The 24,485-nt window shown below is 38.4% G+C and overlaps 1 protein-coding gene across 16 annotated transcripts in view; it reads left to right on the top strand.

Annotated features, from left to right (window-relative positions):
- Positions 1–24,485, top strand: part of FHOD3 (formin homology 2 domain containing 3) — a 372,401-nt gene that overhangs the window by 216,301 nt on the left and 131,615 nt on the right. For all 16 annotated transcript variants that reach the window (XM_086897050.1, XM_086897029.1, XM_086897020.1 and 13 more), the window contains exon 6: positions 7,099–7,193. In XM_086897050.1, coding sequence (XP_086753176.1) covers positions 7,099–7,193 — 95 coding nt within the window. The remainder of the gene's footprint in view (positions 1–7,098; positions 7,194–24,485) is intronic.

Here is a 24,485-nt window from a genome sequence, read left to right as displayed (position 1 = left end):
TGAACCCACTTCTGCTTTTACAGTGTTTCCCAGGCCAAAAGCTGAGTTCATTCTCAAGGCTTAGGTTTTCGGCATGTAAAGCAGATGCTGGAATTCCAAACTGATGTGCTGTATGTAATTGATAATGATTGATAAAAGACAGCTTGCACCTGCAGGACCTTTCTTTGTGCAGGGTAAATAGGTGTCTGAGGAGTTCAAGAAAGGGAGCTGCAGAAATTATCTTTTCCATTCTGCAAAGGTTGGTTTGTGTTTCCCTCTTTGTACCTTCAAAGTCAGGATTAGTATTGTTTACACAGACAGAAGGCTTATGTTCATGATGATTAATGGAGAGGGAAAGACCTCAAGATCCATCAGATCTAGCACATTGCCAGACTAAATTACTCAGTCAGCTCCCAAAAAGAACTAAGGTATTACTTCTTAACTTGGGAGGCTCCCCAAATTTCCCTAGTTTAATCCTAAATTCAAGTTAGGTTTTTTTTTTTTTTTGAGACTTCTATCTTAATGTGTAGTTTTTGTTTCTTCGGTTTAAATTCAGTTTAGTTAAATTTCAATGTTATGAAAGGGACTGAATATATGATTGGGAAAGTAGAAACAATGACAGACTTCAGAGATGCACAATAAAAGGACAAGAGGCCTGCCATGGACTTTAGCTGAAATACAGGAAATTTGATCTAAACCTACAAAATTAATAAAAAAGTCCTGTGAGGGTGTCAGAGCACTTACACTGGTTGCCCAGAGAGGTTGAGCAGCTAACTGGAGCTATATTCAACACCCAAATGTAGAATCATGAACAACCTTCTCTGGATTTCCCTAGTTTGAGCAACAGGTTGGGCTAGGCAGCCTCTAGTATGATGAATCCAGTATAAAAAGTTTAAAATACAGTTAAAGATAAGAAGATACACCTAATCCTGAAACAGATCCTAATTTCTGCCCTAAAACCAAACCATTTCTCACTGGCTACAGCATCAGTACTCAGTACAAAAGTCCATAGCTGGAGATGAGGTAAGCCCATTGGAGATAAGTCTTCAGTATTTGCATGGGCAATGTCCTGCTCTATTATGATGTTTTTGCAGAATAGCTCAGCTTCACAAGAAAATCTGGCAATCTCATCATCATGCTCCCTCAGAATTTAAGTTCTGAGGTCCAATGAGGAGGTCTTCTCAGAAAATGCTTTAAATCTCAAAAAATCTCAATTCTTAAAAAAAAAAATGTAACTTCATTTATATATTGGATGTACATTTTTCAGTGTTTCAGCCAGGATTGACTCCAGTAAGAAGCAGCTACCTTAATTCAGCTGTATATCTCCATATATGTCATCTTAATTACAGGCTACCACACATCTCTTTTTCCAAATATGTTTTGCTTCATGAAGCACTGATGAATAAGCATATTTTAAAACCATCTAGTCAACCTTTCATTTTCTTCTTTTATTTTTTTTCCCTCCTCCTATTTCCCTCCCTCCCTTTTTTTTAATTCTTCCATCTTTTAGTCAGCTTGCAAAATAGCAGTCCAATCCTCAGCTATATGTGCTCACTTATTTTAATTACATATTTCTTCTTCATGAGAAAATGTTTTTACCTGTTGCTATATAAGCTGTACCCAGTTTATTTTACATTGCTGTGTTAGTAATCTTCTAAAACGTGCTAGGACATAGTGCTTTTACAGTTTGAATGCTGTGACATGAAATAGTGATTAAAACAATTATGTCTAATCATGCAAATCTTTTATAATGCATATATGCTAGCCAAGTTTTACTTCTTATAAAAAGACTTTCAGTAATTTAACTACTGGCAGAGTTAAGTGAGAGTCCATTCTTTGCAGTCAAGTAAATTATTTTAAATAGCACAAAAGAAATCCTGGAAGAGGAGCTGCTTTGGCTCTGGTGGAGACTGTGCACCACCACAGGTGTTTCATGGTGTGTATCAGCTTTTGATGAAACATGTCAGCTGATGCTGTGTCTTATTTTAAGGCAAAAACACCAGAGGAAAAGGGTGGCAGAGGAAACATGGTGAGCTCTGTAGAGCACTCTCTGTAGAATGTGTCTGTGGTGGTGTCTCTACATATATTCTGTAAAGTAGACAGAGACAAAAATGAAGATTAAGTTTGATCTGGAAACCTACTGTCTCTGCAAAAGATTTCAACTTTGAATAATACTTTTGGTCTGAAACTAGCTTGCTGAAGTTTCCAAAGTGCACAAGACCAAAAGTTAGAGCTTAAAGTAATGTTGACCAGCATGAGAACTTCTGAAGTAGTATAGCATCTTAATGCATTGACATCTGTTCAGAAATGTATTTGAAGCTTTGGTTCATAGCATTAGTTCTGCAGTGTGATTTTTCTGAGATAGTTCAGTTCTTGTTTAATAGAAGTTCAGTCAGTGGTTAATACAGGAGTTCTGAAAATTGATTCCTTAGCATGTTTCAGCCATGTTGAATGTGTGTTATAATAGAAAAAAATGAACAGAGAGCAAAAATGCAAAATTAAGAAGAGATTTGGGATTTAAAAAAAACTTTGATGAGAAACAAAATATTGATGCATTTGTGGCCAGGAACAAGACTGTGTTTAGCTTCTAGATGGCATTACTTATAGCTTCAACAATAGTGAAGAAATGGGAATAGCTCTATAAATAGCAGATTTTTCACTGAATCTAAAACCAACCCAAAAATAGTAACATAGGAAAAAACCAAAACCAACCCCCAAACATACAAATTTTAGGTGGTTCTAGCCCTGTGGACTGAGTGTGAGTCATGGGGTTTTCCGCAGAGTTGCTTTGTAAGATCATTTTCAGAAGCAGTGGAGAGTCCAAGTCATCTTTTATATCTGATGTCACCTATTAGAAGAAGAAGCTCTGCTGTGATTTGCTTGTTTTCAAGTAGCTGGATGGTACACAAGTTGAATTTAATAATGATTTCTCATCAGGGAAATTAAATATCCTTGGATATTATAGAGACAATAAGCTGGGATCTGAGGGTGTACATGCAAGCATGGTGGGAGTGTGCTACAAGCAAAAGTGGCAGCACCTGACATCCAGCATATCGGGACTGAGCGGAGTTGGAAATTTTGTGTTTAAATGGTCCCACTTGGTAGCTGGGATCTTGCCTCTCTCTAATGAGGAAACACCAAGAAAGAAGTTTGAAGTATGGTTGCTTTCTTCAGAATTACCACCTTTGTAGTAGTATGTTAGGTAACTGTATTATGTCCTTCCTGGGATCCCTCACTAGACATGGAGTGTTTCTTCATCAGGATGTTTGCTTTGGTGGAGAATGCCTTTTTGGTGCCCAGGATAGCATACCCAAACTAGCGAGCAGTTTCCAAATGGAGTGAATGCAATCACATGACCCTTGATTTCTCGTTGATGGTAAGATTTCAGCTAGCATTGAAAAGATGAATTTTAGCAGCTGGTTCTTCTTCCCCATTAGTTTCATCACCATTCTGTCTGTTGGCAACACCCGCCTGTAGCTGTATGCAGCACATGCCATGCACCACAGCTTCTGGGTATGCACTGCCTGATGAACTTGGGCCAGAAGCTTTCTTGGGAGCTGAAACCTGTAGTGACAAGGTCCATCTTTGGCCTGCTTCACGCTATACATTTGCTTATTCTGGTGGAAACAAATGCAATCTGCATCCTTGCTGTAATTCTTGAAATGAAGAATAGGGGATTGACTCATTGGAAATTGTAAGCAAATATGTTTTCTGCTCATTCAGTGATTTTGTTTTCTCTAAGTTAGTCTTGTGGTAAAATAGAAGCAGAGCAGACTAGAGAAGCAGGTGAGCATGCAGGCAAGGAACAGCTTTGAAACTTTTTCCAGTCTGGGTGGAAAAACAGACTTTAACTTAAAGTGATGTTCATTGCGATGATGTTTTGTGCTACAGCTTTTCCTCTTTCGTCCTGTTAACTTTATATCCCAGAAGAGTATCAGTGCCAATACTGGCATGTTTTTAGAGGCTTTCTTAAACCTCTTATTTCACAGAAATCTCTGAGCTTTCTGGCTGGTCTGTCCTTTTCTAGCCTAAGCCTTTCCTAAGAAATCCAGCAATTTTCCACTTGAAAATAGCTATGGGTAAAGTCACACACTACTTTCACATAAGATTAAGGGTTTGACAAGGGTTGCGGGAACAAAGAAATTCCAAATTAGGTCTGCTTTGTATTTAAACTCCCCTCTCTCAGCCCCTTGTTGCACAATAGTAAACTTTTTTGATACAAGTAGGTTGTTGATATACTCCCAAAAATAATTCCAGTTAGCTGAGGGATGGGATTAAATGCATTAAATAGCCTCCTTGTTTTTTGGTAAAGAAAAAACAAGGTTTAGCTAAAGGCACATAGAAATGTGAATTTAAAGTATTTTGGACTAGATTCACCTTCCAAACTGCCTTGCAGATGATGCTGCCCTCCCTTGGCGGGGCCCTGGATTATTTTGGTGGTGGATGTGTGGGCATGCTGGATGAGTGGAGTTCGCACTTCAGCTGCAGCCATTTCAGCAGGGTAGAGTCATGGGCTGGGAGGTGAGATAGCAGTTGGGTAGAAAAGCTTCCAAGAATGTAAAATGTTCTCTGTCAGTCTCCATTTAGTGCCAAACTGCTGTGTCTTACTCAGCCAGACCCAAGGCCTGGGGGGGACTGGGGTCCAGTCCACCAGCCTGCTCCTACACTGGTGTTTTTGGTGGTGTCTTCCATTTTGGTGGTGTGGTTATGGTAAAGGAAACAGCTTTTCTTCCTCAGCACAGACACTTGATGGGGTATGAAAACCATCATTCTTCTTTCAGGTCTTCTTGTGGCCTTCTTTTCCTAAGAATTTATGGGGCATCAGCTTTGTACAAAATATACAGATTCTCCTTATCTTACTCTACTTCTTAATAAAAAGAGATTTCTCTTCAACCATACCCATCTTGTCTCATTTTCCTGACTCAGGAAATAGCAGTATGAAGGTCCACATCAAGGTTTGGCAGCAGCTGAGAGCTTCAAGTGCGGCAGATACTAGAGATATGACTTGGATGTGGACACAACTGTTCTCATCTTGGTTGTTTAATGGCATTGTTTGTAATTACTTGCCCTGTGAAACTTACTGGCCACTAGTTCAAGCACCAGTGGGAGTGGTTTTTTTCTTGTGTTTTCAAGAATCCCTAAAAAGTTTTTTGGCTTCTTTCGAAAGTCTACTAATTTGCCTTAACATATTGCTTTTATGAAGAGTCACATCTAAGAGGCTGAAAACAAATGCATGCCAGATCTCACTTAGGCATCGTGTCTAATTAGTCTTAAGTATAAGCAGTGGAGTAGTTTTGTATTGTGTACAGGTTTTTTAAAGCAAACTTTTTGCTGTCATTGATTTCTATAGTAATTTGGAAAACATGCTTCAAGAGTCAAATTTATTTCACATTTGTTTCAAATTCAATTTAAAGCCTTTCACCCTCAACCAAAGAATTTTCAAGGGGAAAAAAATGTATTTGTTGACTTTATCATGACCGGATCTCATACTGATCCAGTGCCAAATCTTTTAGCATTGAAAGGAAGTAAAAACAAGAATTAAGAACTTTCTCTGATTACTGCTGGGATAGTAGCATTTCCTCTACCTGCAATGAAATGCTTCAAAGCAGCATTTATTCAGGCAGTGTAATTTGTATCTTTTCTTACTGGCTGACTTACATCTTTTATTTTACCATAACACTTGGGCCTGTGTCCCTCTCACTTGATTTTATTCACCTGAGAGACATGTTTTTAGAGGGTGGTGACTGCTTTCTGGAGATGAGGAGCAGAGTGCCTGGCATACTCCAGGGGCAATGCCTGCTTAAGAGATGTGTTATCTCTGTGCCAGCGCCCTCTTGCTTGCTTTTTCTCAGTCTTCCTTGATTGTGTGGCATTCATTGAGTGTGGATTTCCTTCTAGCTTTGTGTGACAGATTAGATAAAGAATATAAGTATGTAAAAATAGTACCTCAGGTTTTTAACTGTAAATTGACCGACTAGACCAAAGGAAAAAGGAGGAGATGGTGTAAAAATGTCTGTTAGCTATTTGGCTATAGGGGTACCTAAGTGCTTGCCTAGCATTCATGTCTTCAGAAATCTGCCCTCAAGGTAAATGACTTTGCTCTGTGCACATCCTGTGCAAAAGTTAGCAAACATTCAGAATGTGTTTGTAAGATTAATAGTGTCATAATTTTCCTCACCCTATGTTTTTTTTTCCTTTTTCCCCCCCATAGAGCAGTGTACTAGGGGCTCATCAGGCTGTGCGTTAAATAATTGAGTTGTTATGCCAACAGGCTGTGCTAAAAGGTGTTACATCAGTGATTTCTTTTTCATCCCACTGTGCTTTGATCTCCTGCTATAAAGCAGAAGATCTAAGAGTGGAAACTTTTGAAGATGATAGATGAATTGTACTAATTCACTTTTTATAATCCTTACAAAAAATGTCTGTCCTTATCAGTCAGAAAAGATTTAATAGCTTTTGTCTCTTGAAAGTCTCATATTATCAGGATTGCAAACGATGGAATTACTGTTACTAAATATTTTACTAGTATATTTTGTAATGCTGTTGTAAAAGCTTTAGGATAAAGTAATAAAGATGCTTCTTTGTTATAGCCATAATTTGTTTTTTGCATTTTCCCACTAAAATGTAAAACTAGTTTTCAAGAGAGCATTGTGCAGTAGTGAATAGCTGATGTCCTTACTGATGTTAATTTCCCAGCTTTAATTTTAATATCACTGAAATTCACTGAAATTGTCAATCCAAATGTACTAATTCCAAACCTTTTATGTGGTGCTGAAACAAATGGTGAAAGTCTTGGCTCACAAAAAGTGCTGTGGCTGAAGGAACCATTGTGACAGTAAGCATCCAGATTTTGGGAGCATAAAATATGCCATCTTCTAGGAATGAAGAACTGTTTGGGCTTGTCTCTGGATAAAATTCATACTTATATTTTCACATTAAGTCGGGAAAGTTATTGCAGTTTCCCAGGATTTCATCCACCAGAGTCTTGCTCAATATACCTTTCATTAGTTCCCCACATCTCTGGTAAACTCTGCTTAGAGAAAATTGTCAACAATTGCTTAGAATTATAAAAAGTGTTCACCAGCTCTGATTATATTTTCTCTATTTTCTTTGCAATAGCTTTGGGCCAGATAATGCTTTATGTCGATGGCATGAATGGAGTGATAAATCATAATGAAACCATCCAATGGCTGTATACACTTATTGGCTCAAAGGTAAGATTCTCAAAAAATTCCATTTTATATGGTTTTGGTGTTCTTTTAGTTAATTTTATTTGTTTTATGCTTTTAGGGTATAAATAGACTGTGTGTTAGGCTCCAAAATATTCCGTAATTATTCTGCGCAGAAACCAGGTCACACTGAGCTGTTACTTCTTTTCTACTGTTTCTATACTCTTCTGTTAGCACATACCCTGCTCTTAGAAGCAAAGATGCCCTCATTACTGTCTGTGCTGCCATTGCACTTGACCATGGAGAAAATTTTTCGGTTTTGTAGTTGCAGTTCCCAAAGCATTCTTTGGAGCCACTCTAGTCACCATTCTACACTGCCCAGCTCTGCTGAGCACCAGTGAAGGACATTTCAGAGCGACCTCATTCTTAAACTAGAATACACAAGTTCAGTTGGAAGTTACCTACAACAACCATCCAGACCAAATGCCTGACAGCATCGCTTTATGAAAGTGGTTGTCCAAATGCTTCTGAAACCCCGACAGTTTGGGACTTTGCCTACCTCTCCAGTAAGCCTCTTCCAGTGTTTGTCCACCTTCTCAGCAAAGAAATGCTTCCGAATGTCAAGTCTTCATTTGCCTGGAGAGTCCTAGAAGGCGACGTCTGGTCCCTGCCTGCAGGGTATTCTTTGTTGGCCCCTCCATACTGAGACAAAAGCTGAAAGCTGGAATATATACGGCTTGGGTAGAATAATGATTCTCCAGCAGAATAATGATTTATATAGTGCACAGTTTACCTTTAGGACCTTCTTTGCTGGAATTTGAAGAGCAAGCAGAACACACATTCTAGTGACATGCCATCCTGAGGGGCCATAGGATAGGTATAGCCACAAATACACCCTTCTCCAGCCTGCTGCCTCTCTTAATAAGCTTTAGGAAGCTTATTAAGGCCTGCCAGTGGCTGCTGCTGCTCTTACCATGCAGACCTGTACCTACATAAGTATGACACAATAGCTGGAACAGAGTATGGTAGTTGTTGTTTACAATTCAAAAGTTGCTGTAATTGGTGGAGTTGAATTAATAGTTACAGTTACTAAGAAATTTCCAGGAATGTTTCAAGTGTCTGAGTCACAGAAAGTTGCTTTTGGGTACTGCAGTGGCATAGGCCGGTGCTCTCCCCTTTTCCTCTGTGATAACACAAGGAGAAAGAGCTCGATGTCTCAGGGGTCCTTTTTTAACTGTAGAATTATTTCTACAATACACAAACTTCACTGCTGCAGCAGGTTGTCAAGTCAAAGAACAGATGCTGCAGTATTGAGAGAACTGATTTTTCTTGGGTTTACATACCTCTATTGCTAGATAAGTAAAAGTAAGTTAATTATGGTTGTCAATCTTAGGTTTAAAGGGCAGGCTTCATGATTGGGAAAAGATAAGGAGAAACTTTTCCCCAGTGTATGCTGTTCCACTGCTGCCTAGGCATTACTCTGAGCCATTTGTCTTTCTGAAACAGGGGATGTTGCCACAGTTGGAAAGGCAGTGTGAAATGATAGAGAAACCGTTTGGTTCATACAGATCCTCATTTTCTATGAGCATGAACAGATAAAAGAGCAAAAAAGGAACAAAAATACTGCTGTGTCCATGACTATTTTAATTCTCTAAAGCACATCATGGAGGTGGAATGGGAGAGAAACATGACTGTATTGCTACCTTGCAGATTAAATTGTTTCTAGATTTTCTTGCTTTGAGTACTTCAGCTCTTGGGTCCTTAAGCTCCTTTCTCCCTCCCCCATTGCTAGCCTGAATGATTATCTCCATGTCCTGGCTCAGTGCCTGCAGCTGAGGAATGCAGGCAATGTGCTTTGAATAGCTTGGTTTCAGGTAGCATCAAAGTTGCTTTTTCATTATTCTTTGACTGTCTTGGAGGAGATCTAAGTCCTTGTCTGTGTGCCAGAAGTTAACTGAAGGTATGGCAGGCTTACTGTCAGTGTGGTGGGACAGCTGCTTTATTCACTTAAAGGTGGTTTTGACTTTCTGTGAAAAATGAAGCTCTGGAATTTGCAATGCACCTACAGTCTGATTTTCAGCCCTGCTATTCTGGTGCCTTTTCCACAGCAAATATGATGAAAAATATGTTAACGTTGCTGAAGAAAAAAAAGGCATAGTGAAACTGCCGATTAAGTCTTGGGACAAATCCCTCTAATAGGATGCAGGAGGAATATAGTTATTCAGCTGCCACAGCTGTGACACATGGTTTCTTGCCTTCTCAAAAGCTCTGACTGGGCTTAATATACTTAGCAGTGGAGGCTGTTGAATCTGTTCCACAGTTATTTTTTGGTTTGTTTTTATCAAAATCTGTACTGGTTTTGCCCCATCACTGTTGCTTGCTCTGCTCTGTTTGCAAAGGGCTGCTGGGTCTGTCACCCTTGCTCACTTTGAGCACTGCATTTTTGCATCACACAGGTTCATCAGACCACCTCAGGAGCTGGCATGCTCAGCACTGCAACAGCTGTGATTTTGGTACCCGGTTCCAAGATCGCTTTATGCATCCAGCAATAATTCTGTATAGAGAGAGGGGAAAGACATGGGAAATAAAAGTTTAAATTAGTGTGAAAGAAGGACTGTAAGCAATTTACTGAAAGTCTCCCCAGATTGTTGCCATTATATTCCTTACTATTGCTAATTCCGCTGCAGTTTTACCCCTCTGACCATCAATGAGTGCTTATATTGATGAATTATCAGAAATTGTTGATAATTATAGTGCTGTTAGCTAAGTTTGCTCTGAATAAAATTATTAGGGAGGCACTTGGAATTACAGTGGTGTGACTGCACTGGCACTGTTGTCATTGCAGCAGTGCAGAGGAACCAGCTGTGTCATGATGAAGAACTGAAAAGCAAGAAGAAACTTAATCTTAGATGGCTTATTTGCTACAGCACAGAAAGAGGCTTCTGTTGCAGATTGGTGTTGTATAGGCTCTAGATTGGAAGTGTGATGGTAGAAGTACAATTCTTTAGTGGTATTATGTGCAGATAAGAGCATTATTGGCACATGCCAGACTCTTAGGCCCACTGCTAGTCATTTGTAAGATGTGTTCAACCAGAAGTGACCATACCTGTGTGTGGCAGGGGGCTTTAACAAGCTGTCTGTACACTGCTTTCCAATCATCAGTGGCTGATACATCCCTGACATAAAACATTGGCAGCATAACCCCGATGTAAATGTACATTACTGCTATTTCATTATTAATTATATGGCCAGCAATTCATCAGTGGTTCCCTGTTTGACAAAACATTCAAGTAGGTACTCAATTATGAGTGTATGGTTACATGCTGTTGGCTTCCAGATAGCTTTAATATGTAACTGAGATCAGCAGTGAGCTGCTGCAGGCTTGCAAGAGGGCTGCAGCAGGGCCAAGGCTCTAACCATCTTATATAAGCTATGAATTATATAAATAGGAAATATTGGTGTCAACCATGTTTTCTCTTAGCATTTTATGCTACCATAGCACATTCATGTAAGAGAGTTTGGTTCTTAGAAGAGAAAACTAGAAGTTAATTGAATGTTACTTTAGACTGCTTTCAGAATTGCTCCTTAATTTTTCTTCTTTTATTTTTTTATTTTTAAACTAACCTGTCAAGGATGATTCCTTAACTGGCCACATGCTGTAGCACTCATGTTTCAACTTCACAGTGCCTGGGAGATGATGTTTCAACACTTTTTCAGTGTTTCTGCCGCGTATGCATTACTACTCCTGCAGTTAGAATTAAGCTTTTATGTTGTATTGCAAATATACTTAGGCGTGTTGTAAATGGACTTGAGGCATTTGTTTATGCTGGCAGCTGGCACTGGAGCTCTTTGGTGCATCTCCAGCAGGTAAATGGTGATAGCTTTTGGAAAATTTCTCTTACCCAAAAGAACGGACACCAGTTAAAGATATGTATGTATTACACCTTATTAAGTCCATGGAATGTATGAGGTTTTATATATATATATATGTATAAATATATATATATAAAAATTTTTATATGTGTTGGTAATTCCTCTGACCTAGTAAGAGAAAGTGTACAAAACTTCTAGTGTATCAGTGCTTTAAGTTCTCCAGGACTAGCTGTTGACTGTTTACAAAAAGTACATTTCTGCACCAAACATCTTGGAAAAAACATAGGCATTTATATCTAGAAAAGCAAATGTTTCTTTGCATCCACAAACCCACAAACTTTTGCCAATCCATTTTGATTTTCAAAGCCACTTCTAAGACATAAAGTGGTCCAAAATCTGAGTCTAGTTTCACCTTTTCTTTTCCCTCTGTTTCTGACTACTCCTGATAATGATTATTTTTTCCCATCTGATGATCCAGGCTGTTCTAATTTCCCCCAGGGGAGCTAAAGCCCCTTTTTGGCATTGTTTTCAGTGGAAAATAATCCATTTTCAAAGTTGTGCTGGGTAACCTCAGAAGACAGGGTGGAATGCTGGGCCCAGGCTGATACAACAAGGTTGATTAAAGATTCCTATCTCACATCTTGTTTTAATTTTTTTTTTCCTACTTTGCTTCTGTCTGAATCTTAGATTGAAAAGTTAACTACAAACTTTAACTATCAAGTTGTTCTCTGTGCCTTGTGTGAACCTTTTTCTTCCTTTGATACTGAAGAAATTACTTTCTGAATGTTTAAAAATTTAATTCTGTCAGAAAGAAGCAAAAAAAACTATTTCTAAGCAAAAGGGAAAACAAAACTCCATACATTCAGATAGAATAATGTAGCTTTAGTGGATAAACTTGTTGATTGCAAAAGGAAAGTCACAGAAGCAGAGAACTGGTTTGCATTGGGAGGGTTTGTAAAGATGATTTAGTTCCAGGTTCCCCCTGCTGTGTGCAGAGACACCTTCCACTAGACCAGGTTTCTCAGGGCCCCATCAACCTGGCTTCAAACAAGTACATTAGGGTCTGCTTTTCCTGCATGGTGCCAGGTGTGGGTTAAAGGATGCACATGGTTGGTAGTCATTTCATGAGAATTTTGAGAGAAATAATGTTATTATTTGCAAAAAACCTTTTTTTTTTTTTTTTTAAATGAATTAATCATTTAAGGTCTGTGGAGGTAAATACTCAGTCGAAAAGCTTGATTAGTCTCCATTTCACAAGTTATTTATGCCTGTGCTACACTGAAGACATAAGCTGAGAATACCATAACTTGATCTTTTCCTCAAGAAATTTCTCATCAGTCTTACGCAACTGGATTTTAAAGTGGGTCTCCAAATAAATATCAAAAATTAGTTTGTAGTAATGGAGAAGGTTACAATTCTAAATGGCTTAATATATATGAATAAAATCAAAATAGTATTAGTGGTACCAAACCCCAAAGCATGTTGAATGAAATCACTGCCAACCTGGATGGTATGTCCTATTGTTGAGAATTTTGGAAATATAAAGTATTTGTATCTCATTCAATTTTCTAGCCATATATTTTTGAAAAATAATTGTGTATATGGATGGTCTATTCAGATGTCTGATTTTTGTGAACAGGAGATTGTGTTGTAGAGCTGTCCTATGCTTTATTTTCAATATGTTTGGAAGGTGATCTAGGAACTCTAGCTAACTAAGAGAATTAAGAATCCAGGAAAAGTCACGCAGCTTGGGGACCTGCTGTGATCAATTTTACATGTTTTCTTTCCAATCTGCTGCCCTGATGGTTAACAAACCTTCCTGCAGCTTCTGACAAATTAGATGCCCTATACAACTTGAGCATAGGCTATTTAGATTGAATCACTGCTCTCTTACCTCCAGCCACAACTCTGACAAGCCTCTAGTTTTGTTCTGTTTTCAGGCCTAGACCAGGTAGAAATATTAGTTGGGTATCAGTCAAAGGCTTTCTGGCTCCTTTGTTTCCTGGAAGGGTTCATAGAAAAACTCAGATTTCTTCTCAAAGCCTGAAACTATTGCAGTCTCACCCATGGGCTGCCCTGCACTCGAGATCTTGGGCTGTGATGAACAGGTACAACTGCTTTGAGTTCGCTTAAACTCGGAACATTCATCTCAGCTTAGCAGCTTAGGTGCTCTTACAGTTAATCTGCTGTGCATTTGGCCACTGAACTGTTGTTATGAAAGTAGCAGTGGGAGGGAGAAACAAAATCCTGACTTTACAGGAACTTTCCTGTTTCCTACCTTTCAAGGTCTTGAGTCTATGCTCACCCAGGCCACCAGAGATCTTTCTTCCTCTTTCATTCAGAAACTGGATCAGCACTATTGCATGAACTGAGTTTATTTTGAATTGTGTTTAATTAGTGCTTTGAAGATAAGGATCAGGATGTTGCAATAAACTTGGAATAGGATACACTAGCCAGCACAGACTGTGTTATGCACTTGCTTTGGTCTCCAGCTCAGCAGACAGACTGCAGTGAATGCTGCTGCTCTTCATCAAACATATTTGTAGGTTGGTTTCAAAGTCCTTCCATCAAACAGAAAAGTAGAGTCCTGCAGCTCTAGCTGTTCCTGTAGCTCCATCTGTTGCATTCACTTATGAGTATTTTGAAGGGACGAATACACATTTTTCTGTGTTCAAAATGAGCTCTTGTAGATTAAGGAGATATTAGAAAGCACACAGTTCCCTCACAAGACATCAGAGATCTGATTTCAACTCGTTTGAAGTGGGAAATGAGAAAATGTAATGATTAACTGCCAACAATGTGGCAAATGTTCAGACCCAACTTTTCACTTCATCTGTTCAAAACTGTTTAAGAAAGTATTGGGTTAGAGATGAGTGAAATATGTCCAAATATTCCCAGAAAATACCATGCATCTATGCAGATAATCAAATTTCTTGTTGTGAAGGAAAGGCAGGGAAAGATTAAAAAGCAAGGGTTGCACTAGAATTACGTGGGTTAAAAACTGAAAAACAACTCTAAAGTCAGTGCTAGCTTTTAGAATTGCCTTGATCTCACTCACTACAGTAGTTCAGTGTCATGGACCTGTTATTGTTCACATTTGTGAGCAATGTGCTGTGCTTCAGGACTTCGCTATTAATATCTATATTAATTCTATAATAGATTAATATAGATAGTTAATATATATCAAATTAATATCTATACCTGCTATTAGGTCCTAGTGTTTTCTGACAAGCATTATGTCCAGCATTGCTGTGAAAGGAGCAGATGCAGTTGGAAAGCTTGTCTGTATTGAGGACTGAGACTAAAGAAAATGGAGACTACTTTTCCCAGCATGCTTGAAGATGCCAGTGGGAAATGTCTTTGACAAGAAAATCAATTGCCTGACTAAAAAAAAAAGTAGGAAATAAGTTGTCAGGTGAAACAGAATGAAGAAATATAAAAGAGTTGTTCTAATGATCAAAAGACTCTAGTTGTAGTCCAGACTTATGGTATAGTATACATGTGAGATTGTTATGCATATCTAAATGCAGAAATCAACCTGGCCAGTATAAAGCACATTGTGGTCATTATGCCAAACATTTTGGGACATCTGTGTTACCATTTTGCAGGGTAGAAATATCAATAGTCATAACCCAGGAGTTTAACAAGCTGCGTTTTCAGGAATGTTTTAAAATTAAAATAAGCAGTTGTGTCTGCACCTTTTCTGGGAACACTGTTTTGTGGGCTCTGCTGCATAAGGCTTTAGTTTCCAGGGTTGCCCATTTTCTGGTCTTGGTGCTCTTAGGTGCTATAGTGATGTATCTTTTTTGACAGTGACTGAGGTGCTTGGCAGAAGGCATGTGGGCTATTAGAAAGTTTAGCTGGAGGAGAAGGGAAGCCTCTTCTGGTGCACAGTCATTGAAATCAACACAACTGACATTTGTTAGCTCAGACCTTTAGTGAAGTGATACAGTTTTCTTAATCTATTTAATAGTTAAAATAATCATTTGCGAAACATCCTGTAATGCTGGCAAATACCCTCTGTGCTCAGTCATTCTTTCTTGTCTTCACAGGACCTTGTCAGTGGCATGTGTGGTACAGGAGACAGGTCATGTATTTCTTATATGAAATATAAGAAAATGCCCTGAGATGGGCTCAGTTGGTTACAGCAACTTATATTATATATAAGTATATAATAATATCTATTATTATATACTTATATATACAGATCTTATATTTCTTATATGAAATATAAGAAAATGCCCTGAGATGGGCTCAGTTGGTTACAGCACAGTTCTAATAACACCAAGGTTGTGGGTTCCATCTTTGAATGCGACATTCATTTAAGCAGTAGACTTCATGATCCTGGTGGGTTCCTTCCAATTCAGACTGTTCTGTGGTTCTGTGAAAATGCACTATAGTGAATGGATATGTTTCAACAAAGTACCAGTACCTTATCTGAGCTGTGTGCTGACACCAGTATAAGAAATAAACCTGGCATTCAGATCTCCTGAGACTTAATTAAGTGTCTTGAATTTCAGGCAGAGCTTTTTCTGAGGCAAACTTATTCTGCCAGTAGAAAGCAGAATATGGGGATGGAGGGTTGCAGTGCTGGTGCTGAGAAGACTCCTGCACTTCTATAGGAGAAAGGCAGTGGCCAATCTTTTGCATTTTTGAGTAGGTGTTAACATTCTGGGATTTTATGACTGTAAAAGAAAAGGCATTATGGTTAATTTTTACTTATTCTATCAGATTTGAAGAATGCAGGTATTCCATCCTTATTTTAACAGAGCTTTGGGCTCAGTTTACATATTGATCTCAATACACAATGGTATTTATTCTGTTACAAGCAGAGTTGAGTTAATTCATAGGAAGTGGGTAGGATGTTTTTGTTAATCACATAATGTCTCAAACTGTTTGTAGTAAACTTTGTAACTTTGTTACCAAGTTACTTCTTCCTCTCACTTCTATTTTGATGATTATTAAATTGTTATTAAAGATTTTTGAGAACTGCACAATTGGTGTGAATTCTTTTTACAGGTTTTTGAAGAAATGCAAGGAGAGTTTGCATGGAAGTAGCAGAAATTCCATACAAAGTCTCTTCAAATGTTTGTGCCAGGATCTCTTACTCCTCTAAAAGTATGGCTTGAATCTTCTGTGTGCTCTGCAGCCACTGCTATGAGGCATATAGGACTCATCTTTTTCTGCAGATTTGTGTTGCTGAATCTTCTCTCTCGGTTATTTTCCTGAATGTTCTCTTTTTGAACATAAACTGAATTAGTATATACTTCATTGCCTTTATTTTTCCTCTTAAATTCATCCTAATTTTCTTCTTTAATCAGTATCTGTACTCGTTCCCATATATATAGTGCAGGAGTGGAATTCTGCCTGCAGGAAGGAAGGTGGTATCCAACATTTTTTGCAGTGTCATGTAAACCAGATCCGAGACATTTCAGCCAACACAGCAGTTAATATAGCAGTGTTTTGCTTGAAGCTTAGTCTGGAAGAATGGCCCAGCTAGGGAGAGAGTTTCTGCACTGGGAGACCCAGGCTGAATGCAGCTTCCAGGCACATTCTTGAACCAGTTCTCAAACCCCTTTTTGCCTTGGTCCCTCATCTAGAAAATTGGTATTTGGATTTTAGAGCCCTGGAGGAAGAACATAAGGGAGTAAAAGGACAGATTATATGTGAAGACAGATATGCAGGTGAAAGTTGAACCTGATACTAATTGTTACCATATCTGTTCTTTTGGCATCACTCAAAAATGTTTGTCTTTTTTTTTTTTTTTTTATTTAGATATAGTTGTTCTCTAAAGAAATGACTACTAGCTGAATATACTTGGATAACAGAAAAAAATACACTGTATCAAAAATGGAAACTATCAAAACAAACATGATGGCTCTATATTCAGCATGTTAGTGCACCCCAAAGAACCTCTGAGTGGCAACCAGCTCAGGTCCCTCACCAGGTTATTGCCCAGGACTCATGGTTACCTCACAGATTTTATCTTGGTCTCCTCAGTTACGGGATTTGTCCTTAGGAAGAGTTCTGGTAAGATGTGTGGATCTCAATTGTTTTTCATAAGATCAAGATCAAAAGGAAGGTTCTTTGATAGCTTTTATTTCTTTTTTCTTTTTTTTTTTTTTTCTTCTCCAAAGTCCTCTAAGTTTATAGTTTATACCATATAAAGACTTTTCAGAATAATTTCCAGCAAACCAGCAGGTTTTCTAGCTGGCTCCCATTATACACTGAAATGAACCTCATCTGAGCATGCTGTGTACTCTCTTCCCATATTCTGACCCTCTTTGATCACAGCAATTGAACAAGGAGTTCAGATGCTTCCTGGTTTGCCCCCCTCTATCTCTCCGCTATTTCCCCTTTTTGCAGACCACATTAATAAAAAACAAGAATGTGATGTTCAATATAAAAAATAGTGTTAATACCTCAGCCAGCATGGAATTTTTGTAGATTGACCCCTTTTATTTTTGAATTTCCTCTTCTTATAAGAAGACACACAACTGTAGGAAATGTATGCTTTGTCTCTCTGATTTCCAACAGCATGTAACTGCTTCCTTCTTTAGCTCAGTAATAAAATTAAAGCAATCTCTCAGAAGCCATTTTTCTCCACTGCACTTTAAATGTCAGTGTGGTTGTCTACACATCCTTTTGCTATGATTTTGGAGGGAAATGGAACACTTCTCTAACTTACAGTTTGAAAGCTTCTGCTTCTCTAATTAAGCTTTGCATATGACACAGGCTTTCTTGTAGGAAAGAAAGAGAAAAGTGGGACAAGAGGCTCCCACAACTATTAATGCATGGAGTTGCCTCAAAACTGTTCATCCCTGGGGACTGTGTTTTCCTGAAGATACAAAATATATTAAAAATATATTAAATATATCATAGATATCATGTGTATTAAATTTAGTAAAATGTTTTGCTATATTTATTAAATAGAGAAGATAGAATTCCACTTCATAATTTTCGCTCCTCTGTGTCACTGCCACTCTGGGGTTTGCAGTGCTTTCTGTTAAGGTAATTTTTTTTTTTTTCCCCCTTTCTCACCTGCAGTCTAGCTTACACAAATACACAATCTTCTCATGTTTGATGTTTCTTGGGCCACTCTTCGAGGCACACAGGAACTGCAGAGCCTTTTGCAGTAAGGATTGTGCATGGCTGCATGGGGAAAGACATGACAGACCACCTAAAAGTAGGTTTGCTTCCAGATCTGCATTGCTCAGATGGATGTCTGTAATAGCTGTGGATGAAATAGAGGTTTGAAGCAAACTTCCTTAGAATCATGATATACTTCAACTGGCCTGCAAAATTTTCCCTTCTTGTTTCCTTGTCATTCCTTTCTGATTAAGGGATGCAATGTGATTGCCCAAGTTCAGCCGCTGGCAGTGGAAGATCATTCATAGCAGAGCATCAGACAAAATATGTTGATTCACTACACAGAAATTGAAAGCTGTATTAAAGATACATTGCCGTTTACTAGGGTGTCTCTTGTAAAGGAACAGCAAGGGCTCCGAGGCTATCCCAAGGCATTGGGCAGTGGGACAGGAACTGAAAACTGAGCACAAGATTTTCCTGATGTCATCATATGATGTAGTACTACAGTTACTCATCTTGGAGGTTGTTTTGTTTTATTTCCCTCCTGCTCAGAAGGGTGGGTTAGGATTATTCGTCATCTTTGGCTAAACTGCCATGAAGTTATGTGGAACAGATGGATCAGACTTATTTTACCTACATGTCTGAATAGTACAATCCCAGTCTGCACCATTTGTGATACTGTGGATGTTATAGCACTGATAGCATCCTACTATTTGAGTTATTGGCTAGTTACAGAAAAAAATGAAGTCTAAACCAGCATCCTTCTCATTACTACCCTTTTCAAAGGGTTGTCTTCCAAAGTTTTTGCAGTAGGTTGCCTTTCATCATAGAAGTTGCAGTCTGAGAAAGAAAAAGGAAGACATTTCACTCATTAAATCTCCAGAAAGTTTTAGTCCTTCCCTTTTCTTTGAAACCATGCTTTTGATTTGTGCATCTGATTTAATTTTAAATCCTTCTTTGCCAGTGAAAATAGTTTAAATGTCCTTTATCTTCAGAACCAAAGGGAAATTAAAATGTTGAAAATTTTAGACTAGGTATTGATACTTCCTGCCTCCATCTGAGGTTCCAGCTTTCCTGCATGGACTCATGCAGATGAAAGCTGATACACTCATTTTCTCTGACTGCTCTGGAGAAGCAGCATCCTCAGCGGTGACCACCGCGTGCTTTACAAGAGACCTGACAGGACACATTCTGTACAGCCAAGATACAGAAAACACTGCAGCTGTTCTCATGTAGAAGGAAAAAAAAATATCAGTGAGAGGAATGAAAAAACCAGCTTGCCTTTTCTGCCTTAGAAAAGCCATCCCACAGCACCACCTAGCAGGCACCGATGGATAGGAATAAACAGTGTGAGGACGGGACTGGAGCAAAAAGCTCCTGGGAGAGTACAAGGTTGAGCAGGCCTATGTGCTTTAAAACACCTATTCCATCTAATGCCTAACACAGGTGAAGATATAAACTGAGTTGTGCTGTCCTTCCCTCAGGCACCTGGTATCCTTTTGTTTTGGATATTTGTTGGTTCATACAGCTAATTGATCTCTCTGCATGGCTAATGAAATGCATCTTCAGTTTTGGGGCATTTTTTGTCATCTGGAGATTTTCTCTTTAACTCCACATATTTCCAACACACTTAGCTTAATCAGAGTGATGGCATTACTTATCATGGAATTTTATGTTTTTATCTGCAATCAGTCTGAGGTTCTGGGGAAGAATTACCCAGCTGCCTGCTAAGGAACACTGCCAGAGCACAGATTCTGAAGAGGCCAGCAAGCACATCCTCATCCTACTCCCATGGCTGGGAAAGATGTATTATAAAATAGTTAAGCAGCAGTTGCTAATGTCTCTGTTTTTAAAAGCAGTTGTTTTATATGTTTTATTTTCTAGGCGGCCCAGAACACAGAGCTTTCCTTTGAGCTACAATGTGAATTATTTATTTGTGATTCTGTAGCAGCCTATTGCATCTGCTTTGTTATTTGGTTAATTTTGTTCAATTCCATAGCTTGCACAATTGTTTAGTGTTCACCCTGCAATCCTAAACAGGCAGGAATGAAAGGCTCTGGCAATACACACTTGTGGGAAGATGTCTAGGAGATTGAAGGGAAAAGTCAGGGCTGCAATTAAAGACATGATTTCAGAGCATGAGTTGTAGTTGGTTATGCTGAGCTAGAGCAGCACTGATTCTCCTATGAATTGTACTGTGGATATATGGATTAAAAAAAACCATGACTCAGTAGTTAGGGAAGAGGAGTAGGACCTTCAGCTTGCAGAGATTTTTATTTTGGCATTATTCGTTTAGGCTGATCTGCTATACTACTCAGAGGCAGTACAGAGAGATCTCTGGCAGCAAGACTGAAATCCAGTCTTTTCCAGGTTCTGAGATCTTATTTTCCTGTTTAAAGCAGGTGACTGTCTATCAAGACTCTTAATTTGCTACGTAGTATTGGCAAAACTTTGTTGTTGTTGTTATTATGATGATGATGATGAAGAAGAAGAAGAATACTCACGAACTGTACAACTAAATCCCTATGTAGAAACCTAAAATAATTATTTCAAATATTGTGAGACATTTTGCTCTTATAAAAGGAAATGTGCTTATGTAGTAGCTTGGGGGAGAGAGTAGAAACACCACCAGAAAAACACAGATTATTTTCCAGTGTTTCCATGGTTATTGTGGCAATATCTTTCATGCCTTTCACATGGTTGTTCCATGTGAAAGCCTACCATGAAAAGACTTGTTTTCTAAAAGCAAGCAAAATTACACCAAATGTAAGATGTGTGATTTTCAGTGTGATTTTAGTACTCTCAATAAAGTCACCTCCTCAAAACTTGTACTCTGCTGCATTGAAAGGGTCAAATATCAATTACATTCACTTTTGGCTAAACCTATAGGAACTATTCCCATCAGTCATTACACAGCTACCGCAATGCATTTCAGTTGAGCTTTCTTGGATACAAAGGATCATGTTCTGGAGCAGTTTATTTTACTGCTTTTGTGAACTGCTGCCCCTCACTAGGGCATCACTGTATTTACTGATTTTGTCTGAAATTACTCTTAAGTTCAGAAGAAAGTGGGAGTAATCTGTTGCAGTTAGTTCAGTAAAAATAAAGGGTTGGGGTTTTTTGGTTGGGTTCTCCCCCACCCCGTCTCTTCTCTATCCCTCTTTCTGTCTGTACTGCTCCCAAAAAACTGAAACAGCTCAAAACTGATCTATGATGCAAGTCAAATCACTGCTGATTGTGAACTCATGCTTCTGTGGGTTCAGCTCTTTGAAAGATTCTGGCAATTACTTAGCTAAAAACTGTTCAAGTCCCAGATGCTGAATAATTCTTGAATACTGCATCTGAAATATGCTTCATTCTGATGAAACAAAACTGAAATATGTGTGAAACAATGCCACAAATTAAGGTACATCTCACTGTGCAGTGGCTTAGTCAAATGTGTTTAGTCTTTAGGACCAGAACAGTGCAGTGAGTGTCAGATGAAGAGAAACATGGACTCTGGAATCTGATCCCTTGTCCTGGTCACTGCTGCTGCAAACCTACCTACAGCTTGGTAGCTACAGCTTCTTGGGAACATACAGGTCCATACTTGACTTCAGTTCTTATTGCATTGCTGTTTGGTGTTTTTAGGCTTGCAGTTACATCTCAGATGATTTCAGAGGATGCTCTGTTGCACTACTGAGGCCCTTGTAACCTCGCTTGGGAACTAGGAACCTAGTTCAGTCTTGTCTTTGAGCTGCACATCCAGATTCCCAGAAAAGTAGGCTGCAAGGAGACTACACATGCAGACGGGTTAGTTCAGAAACCCTGCTGGACCTGTCAGTTCTGAATGTGAGTTTCTGAGCCTTGAATACTTTTCATAGCCATGTTCCCATTCTGCTGTACAGAAAACATGTTTCTATCCCTTTCTGTCTGCTGTCAGCCTAGAGTGAGCATTGCTGTTACTGTGGTGCTGCTGAGGACCTGAGACACAAAACCTGTGAGTCATTGGAGGTTTCTCAGCAAACCACTCAGTATTCTCTTAGGTGCTTGAGAAAATGTAGTTCATTTAATATACAATATCACAGATTCTGGGTAATCCCAGACCACACCTGGTGTCCAGAGAACTACTTGGATCTCATTGCATAAAAGGTCTTGTCTTCACATGATATGTGAACTGAGAACTATATTTTGGGCATATGTATGGGCATTTGAATCTTTACATATGTGAAACTGCTTTGTTATAATGAAATTAGGTAACCTCTGTGATTTAATGAAAATAGGTGTTATGGACTTTTTGTCCCTTTCAGTATATGTGTTTTTGGGGGCTGGTAAGGATATGTGAGAGAGAAGCTGAAAATAAGTCACAAGTGCTCTGAATAATAAAGGATAGTTTAAAATATATGTTTAAGAATCACCATTTTTTAATTTTTTATTATTTTTTTTTTAATGTCTGATAATTTTAAGCCACGTTTAATAAATTTGACACTGTCCTGGACAACTAAGTGTTAGGTGGCTTTGCAGAGATTTGGACAAGATGACCTCCAGAGAGATCCCTTCCAACCTCAACCCTTAAGTGGGTCACCCAAACTTCCTCCTCCTTTTTCTGCTTTTTCTGCACCACTTTTTCACAGTGGTACCCGTATATGTTTGCTTTATACTTTGAGAAAAACTGTAAAAGCCAGATCATTTTTATTAATTGTAACAAAGGAATTTGCTCTTAGTCAAACTACAGGGATCTGGACATGGAGGTTAGTGAAGCTGAAGTTAATTTCATCTAATCTGCAGACCCTTGGAACACAAGTGAACATGATTTTGATATGAGTTAAGCCTCTATTGGGAAGCCTTTGCCACATCACCAAAAGTGCTATATGGAAAGAATTCCATTTCTCTTACCCAAGCAGGAGTCTGAGGAGTCTTTTTCCAGCTCTTTCACCTTTCTGTGATTCAAAACCAACTGTGTAAATATTTTCAGTTTGTATGTTTGTTTGATTTGCTGTAAAATTTGGGGTGGATGTGATGTGTTTGGTTGATAAAAGTCAGAGGAAGGAGGTAGTTTGAGATAGAGGAATTACATTATCTCACTGAACACTGAGCTTTGTAACTCTTAAAAAATAGTTATCACTGTAATAATAAGTAAGTAATAATACGAGCACTGCTGAGAGAAGCCTACAATTATATAATATATTCTTCCAGTTGTCCAGCTGTATGCAGAAGTTAGATATTTTAATAGCATTTATGGAAACCAAAGTTGAGAATATCCCCATCCATGTCCTCTTCCGACAGAGGAGGGAGTTAGAATAATGTGCCACTGCTAGGGGTGTGCAATTAAGCAGTGCCTTAGCTGATCTGCAATAACTTGTGTTGCCATAAATCAGGTTTCTAAATGGCTTCATGAAATATTCTGCTACTCACTGCAGAAACCCCCCACACCAGAAGCTGGAAATGTGTCTGGTCTGTTACATTTTTGTTTTCATTATGAAGTTCTTGGGATTTACAAAAAAAGCATCTGGACTAGACTGATGATGAGAACTGGATTTGAGGACAGGAACCTCTTCCAGATTTGGGACAGATTAACAGATGATTGCTGGAGAAATAAGACCACTTCTGTTATGTTCACATGTCCCCCATAAAGTATCTTTATTTATTAACCTTATTTGGCAAGTTGTCCAAATGTAAATAAGTGTGTTTGGTTTTGCAGTCAAACCTCTGCTTCTGAATTACTTTTTGTGCCTGATAATACTGATAATAAGTTTAAGAATAGAGAAAAATCTTCAGTCTATACAGTGAAATAATAGTACTTATATCATTATAGTAATAAGATATATATATATCCGTTCTCTAGTTTTACTACTTCATATTATTCAATATTATGCAATATTATTTCAAGAAGAGTTTGTGGTGAGTTTGTCCCATAGTTTGATGTGCGATACTTGTTATTTCAACAGTTTTATCATTTCAGTAGTTCAAACTGCTAGCATTTTGCTTTTTAGGACACTTAAAAGAAATAGCCTGTTAAAAATGAAGAAAGATGTTGCAATAGGTAATATTTTACAATTTCGAGTCTTTGTTCACATACAATCTTCAGCCATTTCCAAACACTTTATTCATGGGTTGTTATGATTTTGTGTTTTTACTGTTGAAATGTCATCTCTAAGATTGTTCAGTGTCAGGAAAGGACTGTTAACCATATCATTAAACTTACAGTTGTTTTCAGGTGGAGTTATTTAAACACAGGCATAGTTTGGGTATTTAATATGAGTACATTTTAATGAAACTGTTGAAAGAACAAATTTCACGTGCAGAAAGCCACAGAATAATAATAGAGTAGTTTTCCACTGTACTTGCAAACTCAAATAGTTTTTTCCCCTAGGGTCCTTGAACTCAACCTTGATA

The sequence above is a fragment of the Cyanistes caeruleus genome, chromosome 1 (genome assembly GCF_971803275.1).
Source record: "Cyanistes caeruleus chromosome 1, bCyaCae1.hap1.1, whole genome shotgun sequence".
NCBI classification, from domain to species: domain Eukaryota; kingdom Metazoa; phylum Chordata; class Aves; order Passeriformes; family Paridae; genus Cyanistes; species Cyanistes caeruleus.
Note: the sequence above shows the minus strand (reverse complement) of the source record. Positions and strands in the feature narration are given on the sequence as shown.